The sequence below is a fragment of the Lithobates pipiens genome, unplaced genomic scaffold, assembly GCF_037356315.1.
Source record: "Lithobates pipiens isolate NorthernLeopardFrog02 unplaced genomic scaffold, aLitPip1_a1.2 Scaffold_3, whole genome shotgun sequence".
Lineage (NCBI taxonomy): Eukaryota > Metazoa > Chordata > Amphibia > Anura > Ranidae > Lithobates > Lithobates pipiens.
This window is the reverse complement of record NW_027507790.1, coordinates 13714101-13736007: the sequence shown is the minus strand read 5'-3', so window position 1 is coordinate 13736007 and position 21907 is coordinate 13714101. Positions and strand designations below refer to the sequence as shown.

At 43.7% G+C, this 21907-nt stretch overlaps 1 protein-coding gene across 3 annotated transcripts; it reads left to right on the top strand.

Moving 5' to 3' along the window:
• The first annotated feature begins 861 nt into the window (after nucleotides 1-861).
• On the top strand, nucleotides 862-6369 carry TMEM119 (transmembrane protein 119). Of its 3 annotated transcripts, XR_013263828.1 has the most exons (3): nucleotides 862-990; nucleotides 2946-5455; nucleotides 5494-6369. XR_013263828.1 is itself a non-coding variant. In XM_077461287.1 (2 exons), the coding sequence occupies exon 2, from the start codon at nucleotides 2967-2969 to the stop codon at nucleotides 3948-3950; it is 984 nt and encodes a 327-aa protein (XP_077317413.1). In that variant the 5' UTR covers nucleotides 862-990; nucleotides 2946-2966; the 3' UTR covers nucleotides 3951-6369. The 3 variants fall into 3 exon arrangements, 2 of the variants coding, with proteins under 2 accessions (XP_077317413.1, XP_077317414.1); XM_077461287.1 differs by having other exon boundaries at nucleotides 2946-6369; XM_077461288.1 differs by lacking the exon at nucleotides 862-990 and adding an exon at nucleotides 1021-1172 and having other exon boundaries at nucleotides 2946-6369.
• The last annotated feature ends 15538 nt before the right edge of the window (nucleotides 6370-21907 follow it).

The window sequence follows — 21907 nt, the reverse complement described above, 5'->3', positions numbered from 1 at the left end:
CCATTTGTGTATATGGCTTTAGAATACGGCCATGTGCATTAGTGGGGATCGAGCAGTTAATAAAGCCATGATAGGACAGAGGACTCATCACCAGTGCCTTCTGCAGAGGTAAGTGCTACACAACTGTAAATATTGTTTGTATTGCCATTACAATGCAGATGTTCTAAAATGAAAATGTATGCTGACCCGTAGATTTCCTTTGAGAACGTAATAATTATAATTTCCTCTCGCAGACACTACCAGCCTGGAGTTTGCCTTTTTTCTTAATATTTGTTTGAATTTCCTCCCACAGCTGAGAAACACATTGGAGGTTTAATTGGCTACTTCCCAAACTGGCCCTACTGTATATGATATTGACAATAGATTGTGAGCCCTTTTGTAGAATGATGACTGATGTCAATGGTTTTATAACTTGCTATGAAAAATATAAGCTACATAAGTACCAGCACAGAAATAATAAGGAATATTGCTAAAGCAATAAATACTACATAACAACCTTGTATACTTAAAAAATATTCTTTGTAAATTGTTTTATTATTGTGACTGCCACCAGGTATGCAACTATTGTAATACAATTCACAATTTTTCTTTTGTGTCACCGTAGAAGTTCTGTACAACTCCCTATGTGAAGCATAGCTGACTGGCTATTGTAGAAATGTTCCTGTTTTCATTTAACAGCATCTAGTACTGTATATGCATCAGCATATGTTTATGCACGGACAGCTGATTCTAGTAAAAAATAATACATTCCTGGTCCAAAATGTGATTATTGTACCCCCCCCCCCCCCCCCCAATAGTGATGGGGTTAAATTTCCCCGCCTCTAGATCCAGAAGGATGCACAGAAAAGGCAGGAGGGATTTTATTTTAAGGGCTGAGCTTGCCCCCCTCTTCTCTTTTCCTTAATGAAAACAGTCTGCATTAGACTGAGTTAGGAGACAGGCTATCTCAGCAGTGGAGTCTGCAGGAAATTACAAGCTTGGGATATAACAGTAAGTTACCAAACTCTCCCTACTCTAACTTGTTGCCTATAACAAATCGCACAGCTATAGGGAAGGTCCTAAGTGTATACGTTTAGCTGCAGTTTTTTTTTTTTAACGTACATGTCCTAAGACACAGCTGGCGTGTAGCTTGCAGGCAATTTTCCTTACGATCTGGAATTTAAGAGCATTTGGTAAGAAGCCTTTTAGCTTTATGCTTTTAACCATTTTAGGAAACCTTTGGGCACATAAGGAGATCACAATATATGGAAAAAAAGTAATAATGTAACTAACTATATTCTGCATATACTATGTCCTTACAACTAGAAATGTATTAGTTACCTTAACTTTTATATGTGAAAGTACTAGTTAATTATTGTTTAGTTACAGTTATATTTAATGTTTGAATACTTTTGTTCACGTTTTTTCCAATATATATTACTGTAATTTATTTGTGCTGTATTTAGTTACTTTATCTATTTGTGCACAATTGTGCTGAATTTTGCAAGAGTTTTAATATGATAATTTATGGGTTTAAATGCTATTTTGAAGATGAAGCTATTGACCATAGCAATCAGATTTCAGCTGCCATTTATGAAGTACAAGTTAGAAAAGCAGAGCTAACATCTATTTGAATGGTTGCTATGGCAGCAGCCATATTTTCCTTTGCTCACTTTTTTTATTCAGTTTATAAAATGTGATTTGCATGTTGCTTAATGGCCTTCCCGTGGAGAGCTTTTATTTTTAAGCAGAAAAGCTGAACTTAGAAAAAAGCAAGACCTAGCTCTTGAGTTTACTAGTGTTTCCTCCAGATGTGGAACATTTTCTCCTTTCTAACCTGTGAGCCTGGGATCTGGAGTCCCTGGGGACTCTATACTTTATAACAAAGAGGCAGACGGAGCCCAGATGTGGTAGGCACACACAAGGGGGCAGGGCTCCAACCTCTGCATCATGTTTTTAGGGATAGCAACAGGATCTGCTACTGCTCCGTACTTCATTTTTTTGGCTCTGCATAAAATGTTCTTAACGTTTGTGTGTGTATATATATATATATATATATATATATATATATATATATATATATATATATATATATACACGTTTTTCTTGTAACGTTAAAAACATTTTATGCTGAGCCAAAAAATGAAGAACATTAGCAAATCCAATATATATATATATATATATATATTTATATATATTAGACCGTTATATATATTTATATATATAATTAGACCTTTTCTTTTAATTTCAGTAAAATATAGCTACAGTACATCCCATGTTTTTGTACTTTGATATTTGTATTTTGCACATAAATGCAGTTTACATATATTCATTTCTGGACTAGAGCTCACCCAGCCTGTCCTCATTATCCAGCAATCCAAGTTTAACCCTTGTTTTATGTGAAGGGATAACGAGAGGATGTGAGAAGAGACACAACTATATCATTGTCCATGATATTTTTCTGCGTGCGTTTAGTTTATACAAATGCAAAGTCTATTTTTACAACTGACATATGTGAAATTCTTTTAGGAGACTAAAAAGCGTTGTTCATGTGTATTTCTGAAACATGAAGTTAGCTCTGAACCTGCAATGTATCTAACAACACATTGCTATAAATGGCTTAAGCTGCTTGTTTAGAATCTTGTCAACATTTTTCCTATTTTTACTACATTAAAGTGATGCGACAGTTGCCTTTGCCATGAAATTTGATGAAAAGATTTAAAAAAAACGTCTTTTTATAACCAGATGCTTTCTGTACATATATAGTATGTACTATTTATATAAGGACATATCTTCTTTACATATACCCATATGCGCCTTACTTTTATCTATGTATACTGGTGTTTTATTTTAATATATAGTATGTATTTGCTATTATTGCAGTTACCGTATATGGTTGCTGTTTTTTAATCTCTTCAAAACTTGCCTTTACCAGACATGATATGTCAGCTATTTTTTTTTTACAGATACTGAACCTCCACAGAAAAATGGGCCACATTTTGACCTTATGTATGTTCCTGTTCTTAACGTATCCTGTATCCCTGGCTCGATACACCACTGAACCTGAGTTTGGAAGTGGAGAAGGAGATGGGACAGCGGTTGTTTCCAATACTCAGAGCTATGACATTGTTGGATCTACGACAGAGAACTCTGTGAAGAATGTAAATGGCACAATCACTTCCTTAAATGTCTTGGAAAATATAAAACAGTTTTTTAATGAGTACATGCTGCTTGTAATTGTGGTAGGTTCTCTGGTTGCCCTGCTTATATTTATAATGTGTGCTGCAGTGATTATGAGTCACAGACACAAAGCATCTGCTTATTATCCTTCATCTTTTGCACCAAAAGAGTATGTAAACCATGATGACAAAAATGGAGGTCCTAGAGCTTTCAATGAGATTCCTGAGAAACCCCACAATGAAAAAGTTGAAGAAGTGGTAAGTTCAAGCAACCAGCTACAAGCTGATATTCTTAATGCCACTCAAAACCTTAAGTCTCCAACCAAGGGTTGTAGTATTAAGGAGCAAAAAAATTGTGAAGGATCTCAAAAGACTTGCAATCTTTCCCATAAAGAAAATCCTCAGGAAGCCACTAGTGAAATGTCCCCAGAGAGTTCCAAACCCCAAGAAGAAACTCCAGGCAACAAAGTGGAGGAGGCGCCAACTGGTTCCCCAGAAGAAGCTAAGCCTATAGATAATTCTCAGGAAGCTCCGGCTGAACCAATAGAAGAAACTAAACCCACAAGTGATTCTCAGGAGGTTCTAGCTGATCCTACACAAGAAGCTCAACCTGCAGGTGAATCTCAGGAAGCCCCAGCTGAAGCTAAAGCAGATGTCCCAAGTCCCCCAGAAGAAGCAAGTGGAAAAGAAGAAGTGAATGCCACTCCAGCTGAATGTGGAACAGCAACCAATAATCCATGTGAAAGTCAAGAATCACAGCAGGCTCCAGACACACAACCATGTGGAGTTTAATGCAGTGTGATAGTATTATTATAAAGACAAGGAAACTGTTTTGCATCTGGCTTATAACAGCAGATAATTATCCTTGAAGTCAGGAATAATTTTCATGATCTAAAATGGCACTGGGAAGTAAACTGTGGTGCTTATGTTTTACAAACTATTGGAAGGCAATATCAGTGATAGTTCTGGTTTTACATTGTGAGATCTTTCTTCTTGTAAAGTGGGCCACAAAACTGATATACTTATGCAATGTAGTTCCTATTGCCAGTACAGAAGCATGTACAATTGTAAATGTATATCTCTGTTAAAAAGATATGTTGCAAACTATTTGTTCCCAGTATCACCTATTTATGGTTGTTTGCTTTCATGTTCCATGCTTCTAGTACTCCAGAAGCAGGCACTGTAAAGAACTGCCCTTATTTAATGAGCATTCATTTAGTTAAAAGGGTTATATAAAACTGAAAAGCTGTAAATGCATATTAAAAAAGGAAGCAGGTGTCCAATGTTAACTTTTGACAGCACACAAATAATTTTGGTAAAAAAAAAAAAAAATCTGATAGTTCCTCTCTTTATAATGTCTGAATTTTTTACAGTAAAACACATTTTCTAATTTTATAAATATTTTACCAGAGAATTTTCATATTCAATCCAGGGCATCCTAGCTTGTATCTACCAATAGACACCCATTGTATAAAAGACTAATTCCTATGCATTTGGTTTGATGAGATGGTTGATAGGTTATGTTGATACCATATACATTTTTGTGTTTAACTGAACATGTGCTGATAAGCAATGCTTCACAAAGGGAGTTTCCTTTTAGGTCAAGTGGAATATAGCTACAATGATATGTTTATTTTATTATGTATATGAGCTTTATTTAAATCTATTCCAGTTATGGTTTTCTGGAACATGTTAACAAATGAAGCCTTTTGATATTTAACATTGACACAGTGACATTTTGGATTAAATAATAATAATTTAGGGAGGTAGTAAGTTGGTTGAAACGATACAAAAGTTGGTTAAAGAGGAACATCAGTCTGCTCGCATAATTTGTAATAAAAACATCTTTGCCATTCTGAAGCTTCCCTCCAATCACATTGCATATTATTTTATATATACTGTGATTCTGTACTTGCCAAATATGCTGCAGAAATCTCCCTCCACTGAATCTGGTTGCAATAATTTTAAGCTGGAGCCGCTGCCTGTTCACTTCCTGGATTTACATAGACACACCTCCAGCTCTGCAGCCCTCACTGGCCCTCTTATGACTCGTCCCCCCTCCCTTCCTGGCAAACTCTCACAAGAGTGAGCGAGAGAGCTGTGCATGATGCCTAGGCTTTTTTCCAGACAAGAAACAGAAAGTGGGCTGTATAGGCATTTACTGGCAGAAAAAAAAATGTTTTACCATCCAAAGTTAAAACAACAAGGATTTAATAGATGGAAAGATGAAAAAATGTCTGCTTTAAGATGGCATGTTAGGTCAAACTAGAGAATAGCTGGTTAAGATGGCAAGTTAGGTCAAACTAGAGAATAGCTGGTTAAGATGGCAAGTTAGGTCAAACTAAAAAAATTGCTGGTTATTGAGTGTACTGTATATTATCAGTTTATTATAGTTCATTTTTAGTATATTAGTTGAAGCAGAAAACAAGAAATAAATATTTATATTTTTAACACAGGCTTTTCTAAAGCAGTGTGCTTATTTACAGACAGTATTTTAAATTTTACCCAAAGATTTGGGTACTCTCACTATGTAAACATATATGCTTGGCCGGGTTTGGGGTCAAGCAATTAAAGCAGTGTTAACAAAAAATGAAAAGCCATCAGCTACACATACTGTAGCTGCTGGCTTTTAACAATAGGACACTTACCTGTCCTGGAGTCCAGCGATGTCGGCACCGCAGCTGATGTTTCCATCAGCTGTCGGGTGCTGCCGCCTCCATTGCGGGTAAGGGTACCTGTCATTGTAGCCTTATCGCTTCATGCCGGGAACCCTACTGTGCATGTGTGAGGCCCCACTCCTCTCTCCTACTGGCCCGGCGACAGGGAGAGGAGGAGGAGGGGGCCCCGGGGTGATGTCACAGGCCGTGGCCCGGACTCCCGGAAGTGGGAACAGGATACCTGTCCCCCCTCCCCCCCGAAAGGTGCCAATTGTGGCACTGGAGGGGGAGAGGAGAGAAATTAGCAGAAGTTCCACTTTCTGCTTTAAGTGTGCATACTGTATGCAGTTTCTAACATACCTCTTTGGATACTCTTGGAACAATTACATGTTTGTCTGTGATTCTAAGTGTTATATCTTGCTCAGGACCAACTGTAACTTCTTTTCACATTGTGAATATTATTCTAAGTTTGGGCCAACAATGTAAAATAAACATAATAAACATAAAACATAATAATTATTCTACCTTTAATAAAGCCATCGTTTTTTGGTGAACACTCAGTCACAGTTTTATTTAGCAATGTCCTTGATTGCTCAGCATTTCTGCCTGGTGTGTATGAGTGTGAGGTGGAATTATAAGTGGATTGGGATGACCAGATGGATTAAGTACTTTAAAAACAAAACCTTTAGCCCTCATTCACACTGAGCAAGGCTTTCAAAGCCGCATCAAGACCCCTTTCACACTGCCAGCGTTTTTCAGGCGCTACAACTCTAAAAAATAGTGCCTGTGTAGCACCTGAAAAAAGCGGCTCCATTCACTCCAAGGGCTTTCATGCTGGAGCGGTGCACTGGCAGGGCATCACAAAAAGTCCTGCCAGCAGCTTCTTTGGAGCAGTGAAGGAGTGGTAAAACTCACCGCTCCTTCACTGCTGCTCCCCATTGAAATCAACTGGGCAGTTCTGGAATACCTTTTCGGGTTAAAACCTCCCCGTTATCGGCCAAATAGTGGCGCTAAGGCAACGGTAAAGCGATGCTAAAAATAGCAATGCTTTACCACTGAAAGCTCGGTGTGAAGGGGGTCTTAAGTTCCGACTTAGAGGGTAACTTGAAAGACATCTGTGCAGGTTCATACACAGATGTCTATTAAAATCACCCCCAAAGTCCCCAAAAGTAGTGCAGGAACTACTTTTGGAAATCGATGCGGTGGTGCAAAGTCAGCGTTGTACGGATTGGGACGCTCCTATTGCTGGCAATAGGCTCTGATTTGAAATGCTATTTGACCTGTCAAATCATGCTGATGTGAACGAGGCCTTAGATTTCAGGATAATTTAAATAGTGATAAATATTACAATAGCAGTTTTCCAATTCATTAATTAGCTAAAGCAGATTGGAATCACTACCATGTTAGTTTTTAAGCAACTGATTTATTCATTTACTGAAAATGCAGCTTTTTATCTTTTAATCCTTGGCTATGTTTAAGTTTAAGCTGGTGCAATGAATGCTGCCCCAGGTTTCCTGTTTCAGGGAGGCTTCATTTCTCTTGTAGCATATTATGGAGCTACCCTTGTATACAAGGACTAGAGTTGTGTCTCCCTACACAGTGTGCATCAATAGAAACCCATAGGCTAGGAGAGAAAGGCAATCCCCTTGCTCCTCCCTATCCACTGTTAATTCTTACCTGTGAAGACCGAATGTTCAGGAAACTTAGCAGTACTGGAAGTTGTAAATCGCAAGTGCTGGGGTAACGCATAGGTTACTTGGGAATTATTATTTTATTGTGCTCAATGTATTAAACTAAAAAACACTGAGGGTTTAATACTGCTTTATGCAGAGTTTTACAATATGTCAGCAGTTTAGGTTTTTTAGTATGGTTCAGAAAACATTGGGAGTAACAATGTAACACTGTGAATACACCAAAGTTATCTTTAAAAAGCTGTGTGATACGGCCCCAAAAGGCTTTGCAAACATAGAAGATGTTTGTAAGTGGTTAATTACTTATTAAGCTGGACAAAAACATACAGTATGCTCCAGAAACGTATTGATGTTAGTTCATGGCTCATCAAAGATAGCAGTATTAGCATGGTATTGCCACATCACATATTCTCAAAGCCCTTTAGGCACGATACCATATACCTGTGTATGACATGATGCCATATTTCTGTAGATATCTGAAGATTGTTATAAAACCCTGTGTAAGCTGCACCACTGCCATATCTATGTGGACTAAATCCTGCCATGTTGTAATGGACTTTTATTAGCCAGGCTTTGCAATGTTTTCAGATGTTTAGCTTAAGACATTTGCTCCTTTCAAATTATTTTACTTTAAAAGAAACCTAGCTTGTTTTTGAATGTGCATATCCTGATTGCAGAGGTGTAACTAGGGCCTTCAGGGTCCCGGTGCAAGAAACTATGAAGGGCCCCCCTGACACCCAGGGTGACCCAGCCCCATGTTTCAGGAGCCCATGTGTCACCCTTGTACACCTGGATAGGAGGGGCGACAGGGGTGGCATAGAAAGGAACCAATCCAATCCATTTTCTTCCTGCAGCCGCTGAATGCCGGTGGGAGGGAGAGAAGTAGGCTTTCAGCGACTGCATTAGGAAAATGGAGAGTATTGGATCCTCTGTATGCCACCAGCCACCCCTCCTATCCAGGTGTACAGGGGATGAGTGGCAGTGAGCAGTGGTGGTTGTGATGGGGGAATGGGATGAGTAGCAGCAGTGGCGGGGGTATGGTATCAGTGGTAGGGTGGATGGGATGAGTGGCAGCAAAGGTGGTTATGAGGGGGGTTAGATCAGTGGCAGTGGTGGGATCGGTGGCGGGTTGGGATCAGTGGTGGCATCCCCCCTCCCTATCACCACCTCTGCCTCTTACTGATCCATTCCCTCTACCACACCACAGATCTCATCCCTATCCCTCCCATTACCTGTTGTACAGGCGATGGGGGGGGGGGGGGATAGGGATGAGATCTGTGGTGTGGTAGAGGGAATGGATCAGTAAGAGGCAGAGGTGGTGATAGGGGGGATGCCACCACTGATCCCAACCCGCCACTGATCCCACCGCCACTGATCTAACCCCCCTCATAACCACCTTTGCTGCCACTCATCCCATCCACCCTACCACCACCACTGATCCCATACCCCCGCCACTGCTGCCACTCATCCCATTCCCCCATCACAACCACCACTGCTCACTGCCCCTTCCCCCATACTCGAACGAGCTGGGGGGGGGGGGGCCTTTCATAAGGCTTTAGTATTTTGTTTTGTGGGTTACCTTCCCCAGGTGCCCTTTTGACCCTGAGGTTTACCTCTTGAATCCTGACGGTGGAGGCCATCGTGACTGCCTGGAGGCAGATGCCCCTGGCACTGAAGAAGCAGCACACTTAACCACTTGGCGCCCACACTACGTCATATGACATCATGGGCTCTGTGGCGGTATATCTGAATGATGCCCGAGGCTACAGACTTCATTCAGAAATCGGCATTTTCAGCCGGCGATTCCCTGCACCATGAGAATGATCATAGCAGCTGTTGCGCCGTTTGATCGTTCTTATCCGCCGCCCTCCGGTGCTTGTACCGACTCACCGCTTCCATCGGCGAGTCGGTCACAGGATCCACCGGCCCCCGGATGATACCATAAAGATATCCGGTGGACCAGATCGTCCGAGTCTCTATGATCGTTCGGAGGCCGGCCGCGATGTTATGACGTCACGCCCGGCCTCTACATTCAACTTAACGGCGCCGTTTTGGCTGGGAAGCCAGGATTGTTTTTTTTATTTTTGGCTTCCCAGCCTAGAGGTGAGATATGGGGTCTTATTGACATACGTAAGTCCCACCCACATATAAAAATGGTGTTCAAACCACGCCTGTGAGGTATCGGCAAACGTTAGAGCGAGAGCAATAATTCTAGCCCTAGACCTCCTCTAACTCAAAACATGTAACCAGTAAAAAAAAAAAAAATTTAAAGCATCGCCTATGGGGATTTTTAAATACCAATGTTTGGCGCCATTCCACGAGCGCATGCAATTTTGAAGCGTGACATGTTGGGCATCTATTTACTCGCATATCTTCCTTTTTTCACATTATGCAAAAAAATTGGGCTAACTTTACTGTTTTTTTTTTTTTAGCATGAAACTTTTTTTTTCTGGAAAAAAAAAAAAGTGTTCGAAAGATTGCTGCGCAAATACCGTGCGAGAAAAAAAGCAACGACCGCCATTGTATTCTCTAGGGTCTTTGCTTAAAAAAAAATAAATAAAAAAAATAACATAATGTTTGGGGGTTCTATGTCATTTTCTAGCAAAAAAAAATTATGAATTTTACATGTAGGAGAGATGTCAGAATTGGCCTGGATGCGAAGTGGTTAAAAAGAAAAATACTTAAACTTCTTAACCGGAAAAAAGGGGACTTTTCCCATTAGAAATTCTTAGGATATACTTATCCAGATAGTCTCCAAAAAAACGTTCACCATAAAAAGGGAAACTGGCCAAGAGCTTTTTGCATGGCGCTTCGGCTGACCATTTTTCAACCATAGGATTCTATGCGCGCGTACCCGCCTTAGCATCAGCCGTGAGGCCTGGACAATAGAATCTTTCATAGCGTCAAATGTAAAACAGAACACTTCTGATATGCTGGCCAAACCCTGGGCCTGCTGATCAGGAATAACGGAGTACCTCTATAAACTGGCCATATTAGACCCCTTTCACACTGGGGCGTTTTTCAGGCGCTTTAGCGTAAAAAAAAAAACGCCTGAAAGAAGCCTCATCTGCAGTCCCAATGCGAAAGCCCAAGTGCTTTAAGAGCCCTTTCACAATGTCAGTGCCTGAAAAACACTCGTAAAGTGCCGCTTAAACTAGCAGCACTTTACCAGCATTTTTCGAGCTTTTAACCCCTGCTAGTGGCCAAATAAAGGGTTAAAAGCGCCCACAAAACGCTGCTGCCAATAGCGCTTTTCAGGCGTTTTACAGGCGCTTCCCATTGATTTCAATGGGAAGGGGCGCTTTAGGAGCGTTGTATTCACTGCTCCAAAAGTGCTGCAAAGAAGCTGCTTGCAGGACTTTTGACGACCTGCCAGCGCAGCGCCTCAGTGTGAAAGCACTCGGGCTTTTACATTGGGATTGCAGTTGCAGCTTCTTTCAAGCTCTTTACAGGCACTTTTAACGCTAAAATGCCAGAAAAACGCCCCAGTGTGAAAGTGGTCTTACTCTCAGGGGAGGATGCCATCTTACTGGGATGGATCTAGGCTTCCATGTGACTAAATAAGTCTTTATAGAGCCCTTTGAGGCGTTTTAAACCCCCTGCCATAGCCTGATGCACAAAGCAGAGGTGCTACCAGAAGGAATGTATCCACTGCTTGATAAATAGTTCAGCTCTATCAGTGCTATTAATGTCCAGCTAGATGCAGTAATAGAATGTGTTCAAGGAATGCCTGCATCACCAACTTCATTGCTCGTGGCCCTCCTGCAGCATAAATAACACAATGGTGCTTTAAAAACCAGACCTTTCCACGCTGGGCGCCAACGCCACGCTAGAAGAGAAACTTGCTGTTTCCTGGACAAACGTGAGCTCTCTGAGAAGCATGAGACGTAAGTGCTCAATACAACCCCCAGTGGCGACACATAGGCATGACATTTATAAGAGATTTAAAAAACTTCTTAGAAAACTCCACTTACCTTTCCTGCTGCAGGGTTTTCTGTGGTAAACCAACAGACCCAATCTTCACCCTTCACGGTGGGTTCTGTTAAACCTTCAGGAGCCGGGGATCCGAGGAAACCCACAATCCTGGACCTATAATAGCATCCTACCAGTAAAACTTTATGGCCTATCCACCAAAAAGTACTCCATCCCGGGGTCCAGCTCTCTAAAAATAGAAGTGTTACAGGCAAAACCTTGTTTCTTCAGATATGGGGCCAGTATTCAATTTGGCCAAAAATATACTTTGAATTGATCCGGTCTGTATGGCTAGCCCCAGCAAGGATTGCTCCAGTGGAGCTCAGCACAGCACATCTCCACTCGTGACCAACACCTTAGTGTTTCTCAAATCCAGTCCTCAGGCCCCCCCAACAGGTCATGTTTTCAGGATTTCCCTCAGATGAAACGGCTGTGGTAATTGCTAAGGCAGTGAAACTGATCAAATCACCTGTGAAAAATAATGGAAAACCTGAAAACATGACCTGTTGGGGGGGCCTGAGGACTGGATTTGAGAAACACTGCCTTAGACCCTCATCCCTGCCATTCCTTTAACAATTGGTATATTCTGCTATGAGGAATGTCAGAGCCATAGCTGTCTCAATACTAAAATTTGTTGTCTGGCCAGGCAACTTTTTTGATTCTTCCCTTCCCTGAAGCGAAGGGCTTGGAATACTGCAGTGACCGTCTGAGCACTATTTTTGGGTGCAATTTGTCTTCCTCGTAAAAATTGTTCCTTGTTGATTGTCTATTTTAATGGGCAGTGTTTTTCACCTGTTTTTTTTTTTTTGGTGGATTTTCTGGGTGATCCTCCTATCATGCTGGACAGAACCCATGGTTTCTTCAGCCGCCAATTTTCCTTTAGTGGTGATTCTCTGGCCTAGTCCAGATCAGGGATGAGCATCAGTGCTCCCCCTTTGGTTGATTTCCTTTTTTTTTTTTTTCGTGGTCATTTCTACATAATGCCTTGATTTGGACTAGATCCATTAACCACTTCAATACCGGGCACTTAAACACCTTCCTGCCCAGACCAATTTTGAGCTTTCAGCACTGTCGCACTTTGAATGACAATTGCGCGGTCATGCTATACTGTACCCAAATGAAATTTTTATCTTTTTTTCCCACAAATAGAGATTTCTTTTGGTGGTATTTGATCACCTCTACGGGTTTTTATTTTTTGTGCTACAAATAAAAAAAATACGGAAAATTTTGAAAAAAAATTTTTGTTTCAGTTTCAAAACTTTGTAAATAAGTACGTTTTCTCCTTCACTGATGGGCACTGATAAGCGGCACTGATGGGCACCAATGAAGTGGCACTGATGAGGTGGCATTGATGGACACTGATATGTGGCACTGATGGGCGACACGGATGGGCACTGATAGGTGGCACAATTGGCACTGATAGCTGGCACAGATTGGCATGGGTGGGCACTGATAGGCGGCATTGTATTATGTTATACTGTACTAATGGATGCCAATCAGTGCCACACAATAATGCATGCCAATCAGTGATGCCCATTGTGGGCACTGACTGGCATCCCTGGTGGTCTAGGGAGGATTACCTTTTGTTGGGCATCTCTGGTGGTCTGGTGGTGTCCCTGGTAGTCCAGTGTGGGCATCCTAGGGGGGGGGGGGGGGCTGTGCTGATAATCGATCAGCACAGACCCCACCCCCGTCAGAGGAGCAGCCGATCGGCTCTCCTCTACTCGCGCCTGACAGACGCGAGTGAGGAAAAGCCGATCACGGCTCTTCCTATTTACACTGATCAGCCGTGATTGGACACGGCTGATCACGTGGTAAAGAGTCTCCATACGTCTGATCAGGATTATGCAACCACTTTGCCACCGTCAATTGCCTGATCTAATTTGATGCTCAGTGATTGCAGTATTCTAGTCTGCATCGCCCCAAGGTAATACATATAACCTGGCCTGTTAGTGGGCCCTGAGGACAGGGTTGATGACCACTCCCTTAGTGAACGATAACAAAAATATGCTTTTTTTTATTCAATGCAAAAATCTTTTCCCTGAAGTCCGACAATGACACACACCCAGAAGTGTCTGGAATTATGTCAAGCTGACGCCATCAACACAGGCCCCAACCTTGCTCACCATCTTTCAAAATATTTTCCATGATTATTCTGGGTCAGACACACTTAAAGGTAATAAAGGCCGAGCCATCCAGGCGGGGAACATTAGGTGCACCTAAAAATTTCCCAGAAAAATTAACATGTTAAGGGGGCCTTACATTCACTAAAATAAAAAGAAAATAAAAAAAAAAGACTTAGTATTCTGAAAATCTAATAAGCATTTTTCAAGATTCTGTATGTTTCAAACAGCCAATAATGTGACTGAAAGTTTTGCAAACTGCTGTTCAAGTTAATGCTTGGTATCAAAATACTATGCTGTTTGTCTGAGGAATCACCAGCAAACAAAAGGACAAATAATTGGTAAAACCCCCATCTTCCCCTTTCACTCAGTTTACAAGCTTCAATAGTTGCTGTGGGCATGCCAAAACAAACAGCTGGCTGAGCCAAGGCACTCTAGTGGTGACGATATCCTTTGAAAATCTCTGCTTTAGTTTGTCTGGGAAATAAAGCCAGTCTAAAGAAATCACAGCATTTGTGCACAACGTTTTTTTCATAATATACAGTATGTTTCAATCATTACAAGTAGAAATCTTCTGAAGGTCCCTCCTACCTGCACCTAGCTAGTGGCGTAGGAAAGAAGCATGTTATGGTTGCCATAAACAGGAGAAAGAAAAAAAAAAAAAAAAAAAAAACTCCAGGATTTAGGGGCCTACAAGAATTTTTTTTTAAAAAAGATATCCCTATCAGCAGTCATGTCCTTAAATCTTCTACATGGAAAAAGGTAGCAAAGTATTAACTGTATACTTTGTTCTGACAACTATTATCTAGCACCCCCCAACCCCCCCGCCCCCAAGTTTAATTTTAGGAAGAGTAGATATTTGACTTTCTCCTATAAAAAAAAAATTAAAAAATAAATAAAAATTCTGGAGATGTCTTACTAGCAGACAGGTTTGAAATCAGCTAGTAGAACCAATCATTATAACCTCAAAGTATGAAAGTGATAAGTCTTGAATCTGACCATCACTATGTCAGGTTGATGGAGACACCAAACAGTACAAAACTTGATGTACAGTATTGCTGACAAGTTCTGTGGTTGAAGCTCCACTCTAAAGAACAAATTAAACTTGAGTGACTTTATAAAAAATGGAATTACGTACCGGTAATGTCCTTTTCCAGGAGTCTTTCAGGACAGCCACCTTAGAGAGACACCGGCTCCTCCCCTCTGAGGAAACACCGCCTTCAATTTCATAATTTAAGCCTCCTCCTCCCTTCGTTCCTCAGTTCTTCCAGAGTACCTCCGGCCAAACTGGGGAGACACAAGAACACGTCAAACAAATAAACTTTTTAAGTCTTACCTGACGATCTCATGCAATGAGTTCCCGATGATCTGCAACAATTTGGGTGGGAACCGGTGCTGTCCTGAAAGACTCCTGGAAAAGGACATTACCGGTACGTAATTCCATTTTTCCCCAATCGTCTTTCAGGACAGCCACCTTAGAGAGGATAAGCGAGTATATTACCTTAGGGTGGGACTACTGCCTGTAGCACCTTTCGACCAAAGGCTTGGTCTTTGGCTGACAGAAGATCCAGTCTATAGTGTCTCACAAACGTAGAAAAACTGGACCACGTTGCAGCTCTACAGATCTGTTCCGGAGACGCACCAGCCCATTCTGCCTGAGAAGTTGCCACGGCCCTGGTTGAGTGTGCTCTAATGCCCGCTGGAGGATCTAATCCCCCTGCCACGTATGCCTGCCCAATGGCTAACCTTAACCATCTAGCTATGGTACGTCTAGAGGCTTTGGAACCCTTCCTGGCCCCTGAAAATAAAACAAAAAGTGAATCTGTCTTTCTGAACTGACTTGTGCAGTCTAAATAATAAAGAACACATCTTCTAACATCTAGTCTGTGAAACATGTGTTCCTGTTCTCTAACTGGATTTGAACAAAATGTAGGTAGCACGATCTCCTGCATCCTGTGGAAACTAGAAGCTACCTTAGGCAAAAAGGCCGGATCTATCTTCAAAACCAGACGATCCGGAAAAACCTGAAAAAAGGGAGCCCTGACAGAAAGGGCTTCGAGTTCACTTACTCTTCTTGCTGTAGTGATCGCTACCAAAAACACCGTTTTGAGAGTGATCAGCTTTAACGAGCAAGATTCTAACGGCTCAAAAGGTTCCCCTGTGAGAACCTGTAAAACTAAAGAAAGATCCCAAACCGGGAAGGGGGAGCTTGAAGCTGGTCTTTGCCTACCTAGGGCCCTGAAGAACCTTACGACCCAAGGATCTGACGCTAGATGTTTCTCTAAAAACACGCTCAAAGCGGAAACCTGAGCTTTTAGTGTTCCAAGCGCTAACCCCTTATCCGCCCCTGCCTGTAGGAACTCTAGAACGGCTATAGGGCTATGCACGTTGAAGGAACCCTCTGAACACCAGCTGTTAAACCGTTTCCATACCTTTAAGTAAATGGACTGGGTTTCCTTTTTCCTACAGTTTAGAAGAGTGGCTACCAACCGGTCTGAGAAGCCCTTGGCTTTTAGCAATTCTTCCTCAGAAGCCACGCTGCCAGGTTCCATCGTCCTACCTGAGGGCAGAACACCGGACCTTGAGACAGGAGATCCTCCTGCACTGGGAGAATCCAGGGGGGTTCTACAGACAGTCCCTTCAAGATCGAGAACCACGGCCTCCTGGGCCAGTGAGGTGCAATTAGAATTAGGGTAGTGTTCTCCACTTGAAATTTCCTTAATACTGCTGGAATGAGCACTGGAGGGGGGAAAGCATAGCACCTGGAGAAACCCCAACTCTGTGCTAGTGCGTCCACCGCCAATGCCCCGTCCCCCCTGTTTATGGAGAAGAACGTTGCTACCTTCGCATTTTCCCTTGCGGCAAAGAGATCTATTGCAGGAATCCCCCATCTCCGGGTGATCATTTCGAATATTTCCTGCTTGAGAACCCAATTGCCTTCTCTCAGAGTTCTCCTGCTGAGAAAATCTGCCACCTGATTTTGTTCTCCCTTCAAGTGGACTGCTGAAAGGGACAGGATATTTGCTTCGGCCCATCTGAGGATGGCTTCCGCTAGGGCCCATAAGGACTTGCTCCTGGTGCCCCCCTGTCTGTTGATGTAAGCTACCACCGAGGAGTTGTCCGACCTTACCCTTACGTGATTCCCCCGAAGCTCCTTCTGAAAGGTTCTGAGAGCTAGATCTACTGCCCTCAGCTCCCTCCAATTCGAGGATCTCCTCGAGTCCCTCTTTTCCCAAATACCCTGTATTAATTGGGAGTCTAGGTGTGCCCCCCAACCTGAGCTGCTTGCATCGGTCGTGACCACCCTGGAGGTTGGCATGACCCACTCTAGACCTTGGGACAAATTTGCTCCCTTCCTCCACCACCAGAGGGACCTCTTTACCTGATCTGGAATCGAAACCAGAGAATCCAAAGATTCCTGGCTGTGATCCCAAACCTTCAGCACAAATAATTGTAGAGGGCGGTAATGTAACCCTGCCCACTGAACCGCTGGAAGAGCGGATGTCAGCAACCCTAGCGCTGACATGATCTTCCTTATGGAGATCTGGTGGTTGCCCTGAAGACACAACAGAGCCCTGTCTATCTTTTGAATTTTTTCCAAAGGAAGAAAGACCCTTTGTACTGTTGAGTCCAACTCGTACCCTAGGAAAGTGACCCTCTGGGAAGGGATTAAGTTGGATTTCTCCAGGTTCAGGAGCCAACCCAGGCTTAATAACAGGTTTCTTGTGACCTGTAAATCCTGAATTAATTGTGCTGGGGAAGGGGCAAACAGAAGGAGATCGTCGAGATATGCGATCACCGAGATTCCCCTGAGACGCAGAAATGCCAGAACTTCTGCCATCACTTTGGTGAAGATTCGGGGGGAAGAGGATAGTCCGAAAGGAAGCGCTCTGAACTGAAGGTGTAGTACTTCCATTGGAGTTCTCACTGCCAGTCTGAGAAAACGCTGGTGGGACTCTGCGATTGGAATATGCAGGTATGCATCTTTCAGATCTATTGATGCCATGAAGCAGTTCGGAGGTAGGAGTGCTTTTACTGAGTAAACCGAATCCATCCGAAACCTTCTGTAGGTAACTGAGACATTCAGGGGCTTCAGGTTCAGGATGAGCCTGAACTTTCCCGAAGGCTTGCGAATCACGAAGACGTGAGAGTAGAAGCCTCTGCTTGTCTCTCCTTCTGGAACCCGTACTACCACCTCCTGTTCTTCCAACTCCTGAAGAGAGGAAAGAAGGGCAGATGATTTTTCTGCGCATTTTGGCAGCTCGGTGACAAGGAACCTCAGAGGAGGGAGTTCCGAAAACTCCAAATGGTAACCTCCTCTGACGATCCCCAAGACAAACTGATTGGAGGAAATCATTTCCCACTGTGGGAGGAAGGCCCCCAATCTTCCTCCCACCGTGACCCTGTCACTGAGATTTTTTGGGCTGTTCAGGAGGGCGAAAAATTGCTCCCCCGGGTCCCTTGCTTTTGAGTCCCCAACTTTTCTTCTGCTGAACCGTACGGGGTGGTACAACCCTTTTCTGGGGACGAGTCTTTCTTTTGGCTTGTTCCCCAATTTTCCTTTTAACAGGAAAGGCCTTTCTTTTGTCTGCTGTGCGATCTAGCACCGCTTCAAGGCCTGGTCCAAACAGTAGATCTCCTGTAAAGGGGATTCCACAAAGTTTAAGTTTGGATGCATTGTCTCCAGGCCAGGTCTTCAACCATAAGGCTCTCCTGGCAGAGTTGGTCAGGGCCAAGGACCTTGCCGACATCCTCACGGATTCCGCCGAAGCGTCCGCTATGTAGGCTATCCCTTTAAGAAGCATGGGAAAGGAGGATAGAATAGTCTCCTTTGCTGTCCCTGCTTCAATGTGTGCGCTAATCTGGGTGAGCCAATACTCCATGTTACGGGCCACCACCGTGGATGCCATGGCTGGCTTAAGATTTCCCTGTGACGAATCCCAGGCCTTCTTAAGAAGGTAATCCATCCTTCGATCCATAGGGTTAGACAGTACCCCCATATCCTCAAAAGATAGATCAGTGTGTCTGGACACCTGGGAAAAAGCAGCGTCTAGTCTGGGAGATTTATTCCAGACGAGAGTCTCTTCCTCCGAAAAAGGAAACCTACGTCTTAATGCCCCAGAAAAGAAAGGTTTCCTTTCGGGATCCCGCCATTCCTTCTTGATGGTATCGATCAAGACGTCATGCACTGGGAACACCCGCTTCTTTTGTTCCCCCATGCCCTTGTACATCCGATCATGGAGTGACAATGTCTTAGTTTCTTCTTGAATACCTAAAGTGGTATGAATCGCTCCCAAGAGCTCATCCACATCCTCCAGGGAAAGCTTATACCGCGAGATTCTGCTGGATTCCCCATCCAGCATCTCTGCGTCAGACTCCCCCTGGGAGTCTGAAACGACACTGTCAATTTCCTCCTCAGCTTCCTCCCTGGGACCCTCTGAACTCTCTCCCCTTGCAGGAGGAACATCCACAGGGCTGGATGGTACACTCTGCTGCGCTGGTGTAGGAGTGCTCGGAGGCTGGGGCCACTGAAAACTGGAAAAAAAGTTTTGGAAGGACTGAAAGGTACCAGAGAGTTCCTTCATAGAAGCTACCAGATCTGCACCCTGCTCTACTGCCTGTTCCTTAAGTAAATCCTCAATACATTGTTTGCAAATAGCTTTAGACCAAGAGTCTCCCATAGACGTTCTACACGAAGGGCACTTCTTCTTAGAACCATGGGGGGACTTGCTCGTGGCTTTCTGAAAGACACAAAATACAGGAAGGGGCAGCATGAGCCTAAAAAACAGCAACACCAGCGCTACATAGAGGACCACCGGGAGTGCCCCCCCTAGGATCAACCATCACCAGGATCCCAGACACACTACCCTTCCCCCCGACCACCAAGGAGGAACACCAGTGGAGCTACTGGATACAAGTAAGGGAACACCTCCCCAGGTTTCCTCTTACCTTCGAGTGGCTGGTGCTATTATCTCCAGGAGTTTTTGAAGCCTCTGCCTCGGACATTCTCCCGTTGAGGAAGCGTGGTACGAATGCGCCTCTAACAGCTACCTGTGCAACTGTGAAAAGAGAGGCCGCACCAGCCGAACGCTAGGTTCCCTTTCACGTGCCGCGTCCGGAACCGGAAGACGCGGATCGAACGAAGGGGTCCGCCCCCACCGGAACTGACGTCGCCCGCCTACCGGTCCGGCTTCCAGCTCCCAGCCGGCTGCGTACACAGGGGGGCCCTGGACGCCTTCGTTCAGCACCCCACTGGGCGAAACGCAAGGATGAACCTCTCCAAAGACTTCCTGCTTTCCCCAAGCGAAGATTGGAGTGCGTGTAAAGGTCAGTCGAGTATTCAGCTTCCCCAGCCGACTGGACTGTTTGTTCCGTTGAAACCCCCGCGGGTGAACGAACGGACGACCCCATAAACTTCCCGCTTTCCCCAAGCGGAGTTTAGGGTATATGGACAGTACGAACACTTCAGCTCCCCGCTGATAGGACTGTCCTGGACCGACCGATGAACGGTCGGATAGCCGAACGGGGCCAGGGCTCCGCTCGGGTGGCTTCAGTTTCACCAACCGAATTTAGCCTAAGGTTCCTTGGCGATGTCTCCCCGCCGGAGGAAACACCATAACTGAGGAACGAAGGGAGGAGGAGGCTTAAATTATGAAATTGAAGGCGGTGTTTCCTCAGAGGGGAGGAGCCGGTGTCTCTCTAAGGTGGCTGTCCTGAAAGACGATTGGGGAAATACTGGAATTCTGGGGATGTTAAATCCTGCCCCCTTTTCCCTGCAAAGTTACAGCTGGTGCAGACTGTCCACAAGAGGTCCAAATGATCGTTCATATACAAGTTATATTGGTATCCAGTGCAATCCTTTACTTCCCACCCGGCCAATGCTGTACAGCCGGGTGGGCGCTCTCCCCTGAGTGGACGTTCAGGAACGTCCCTCAGAAGGAGGGCGGATTGCGTGTGCCTGCGCAGTGGCGCTATCCTGATGCGCTCGTGTCACCCGGACACAGCGCATCTTAGATCAGCAGGAGGGCTCTGTGACTGGCCCTCCTGATCACATGATGGCTGTGTCCAATCATGGCCGTCATGTGATGTAAACAGTCGGTCAGCTTTCCTCTCCTCACACGGAAGTTGTCGGAGAGGAGAGTGGATCTCCGCAGCCGGCTGGTAATCAGTGAGTACGAGTTGTTTTTTATAGCTTTTCACTCACTGATCACCAACCTAGTGTCCCCACAGTGTAAAACACACATGGCCCCACAATGTAAAATACACAGTGAACACAAGTAAACGCACATCCCCAAAACACATGTCCCCACATAGTAATGATCCCCAAAACACGTCCCCCACATATATAACAGTAAAATCACATGTCCCAATGATCATTTGAACACGTCCATGATCACCTGCGCACATCTGTACATGATCATTTGCGTACATATGTCCGTGACCACACAAACCAATTATTACACACTTAAAATCAGATTTTTTTTTTTTTTTTACCAAAAAACAGAATACATTTTGGCTTAAATTTAGATTTTATTGGATTTCTTTTAAAATTTCCGCTCTTTTTTCGCTTATAAACGCAAAAAATAAGTCGTGAATAAATACCACCAAAAGAAAGCTCTATTTGTGCAAACAAAATAAAAATGTAATTTTGACTGCACAATCCTTACCGAAAGTGCGAGAGCGTCGAAAGCTGAAAACTGGTCTGGGAAGGAAAGGGCCAAAAGTGCCCAGTATTGATGTGGTTAAAGTGGATGTAAACCCGGAAAAAAAAAATAAAAATTTATGTCATAGTGTAGAGTATAAGACTTCCTATCATTTGAGCCCAGTCTTGCCACCAAGTTAATCCAGACCCACCCACAAAATCTGCAGTTTTTCGGGTCTCATAGGAGACAGAGGGGAGACATTTGACAGATAAGTATACATGCAGGAGGCAGGTATATCCTTCTAGATAACCAATATTGCAGTAGTTTAGCAAGGATGAGAGTGGGTTTACATCCACTTTAAACATGCTATCAAATCTGGGAATTATAAGCATCGGAGGAAGATTTGACCTAAAATTAATTGTGTTGATGCTTCTGCTGGCCAAGTTATGTCCCTTGCACCAATTTTTGTGGTTTATTTTGGCTACATTTAAGCACATTTACCTTTTATTCAACAATAGTTGTAATCTTTAAATGATGTGTTAGTCTTTGAATTTCCCCTATCAGTCTCCTGTACAACAGAACTAAGCCTGGCAAGGAAAGACTACTCTAGTGTGCTTCCACTTCTATACTGTAGACTATTCAAGGCTGTAGGTGTGCAAAATG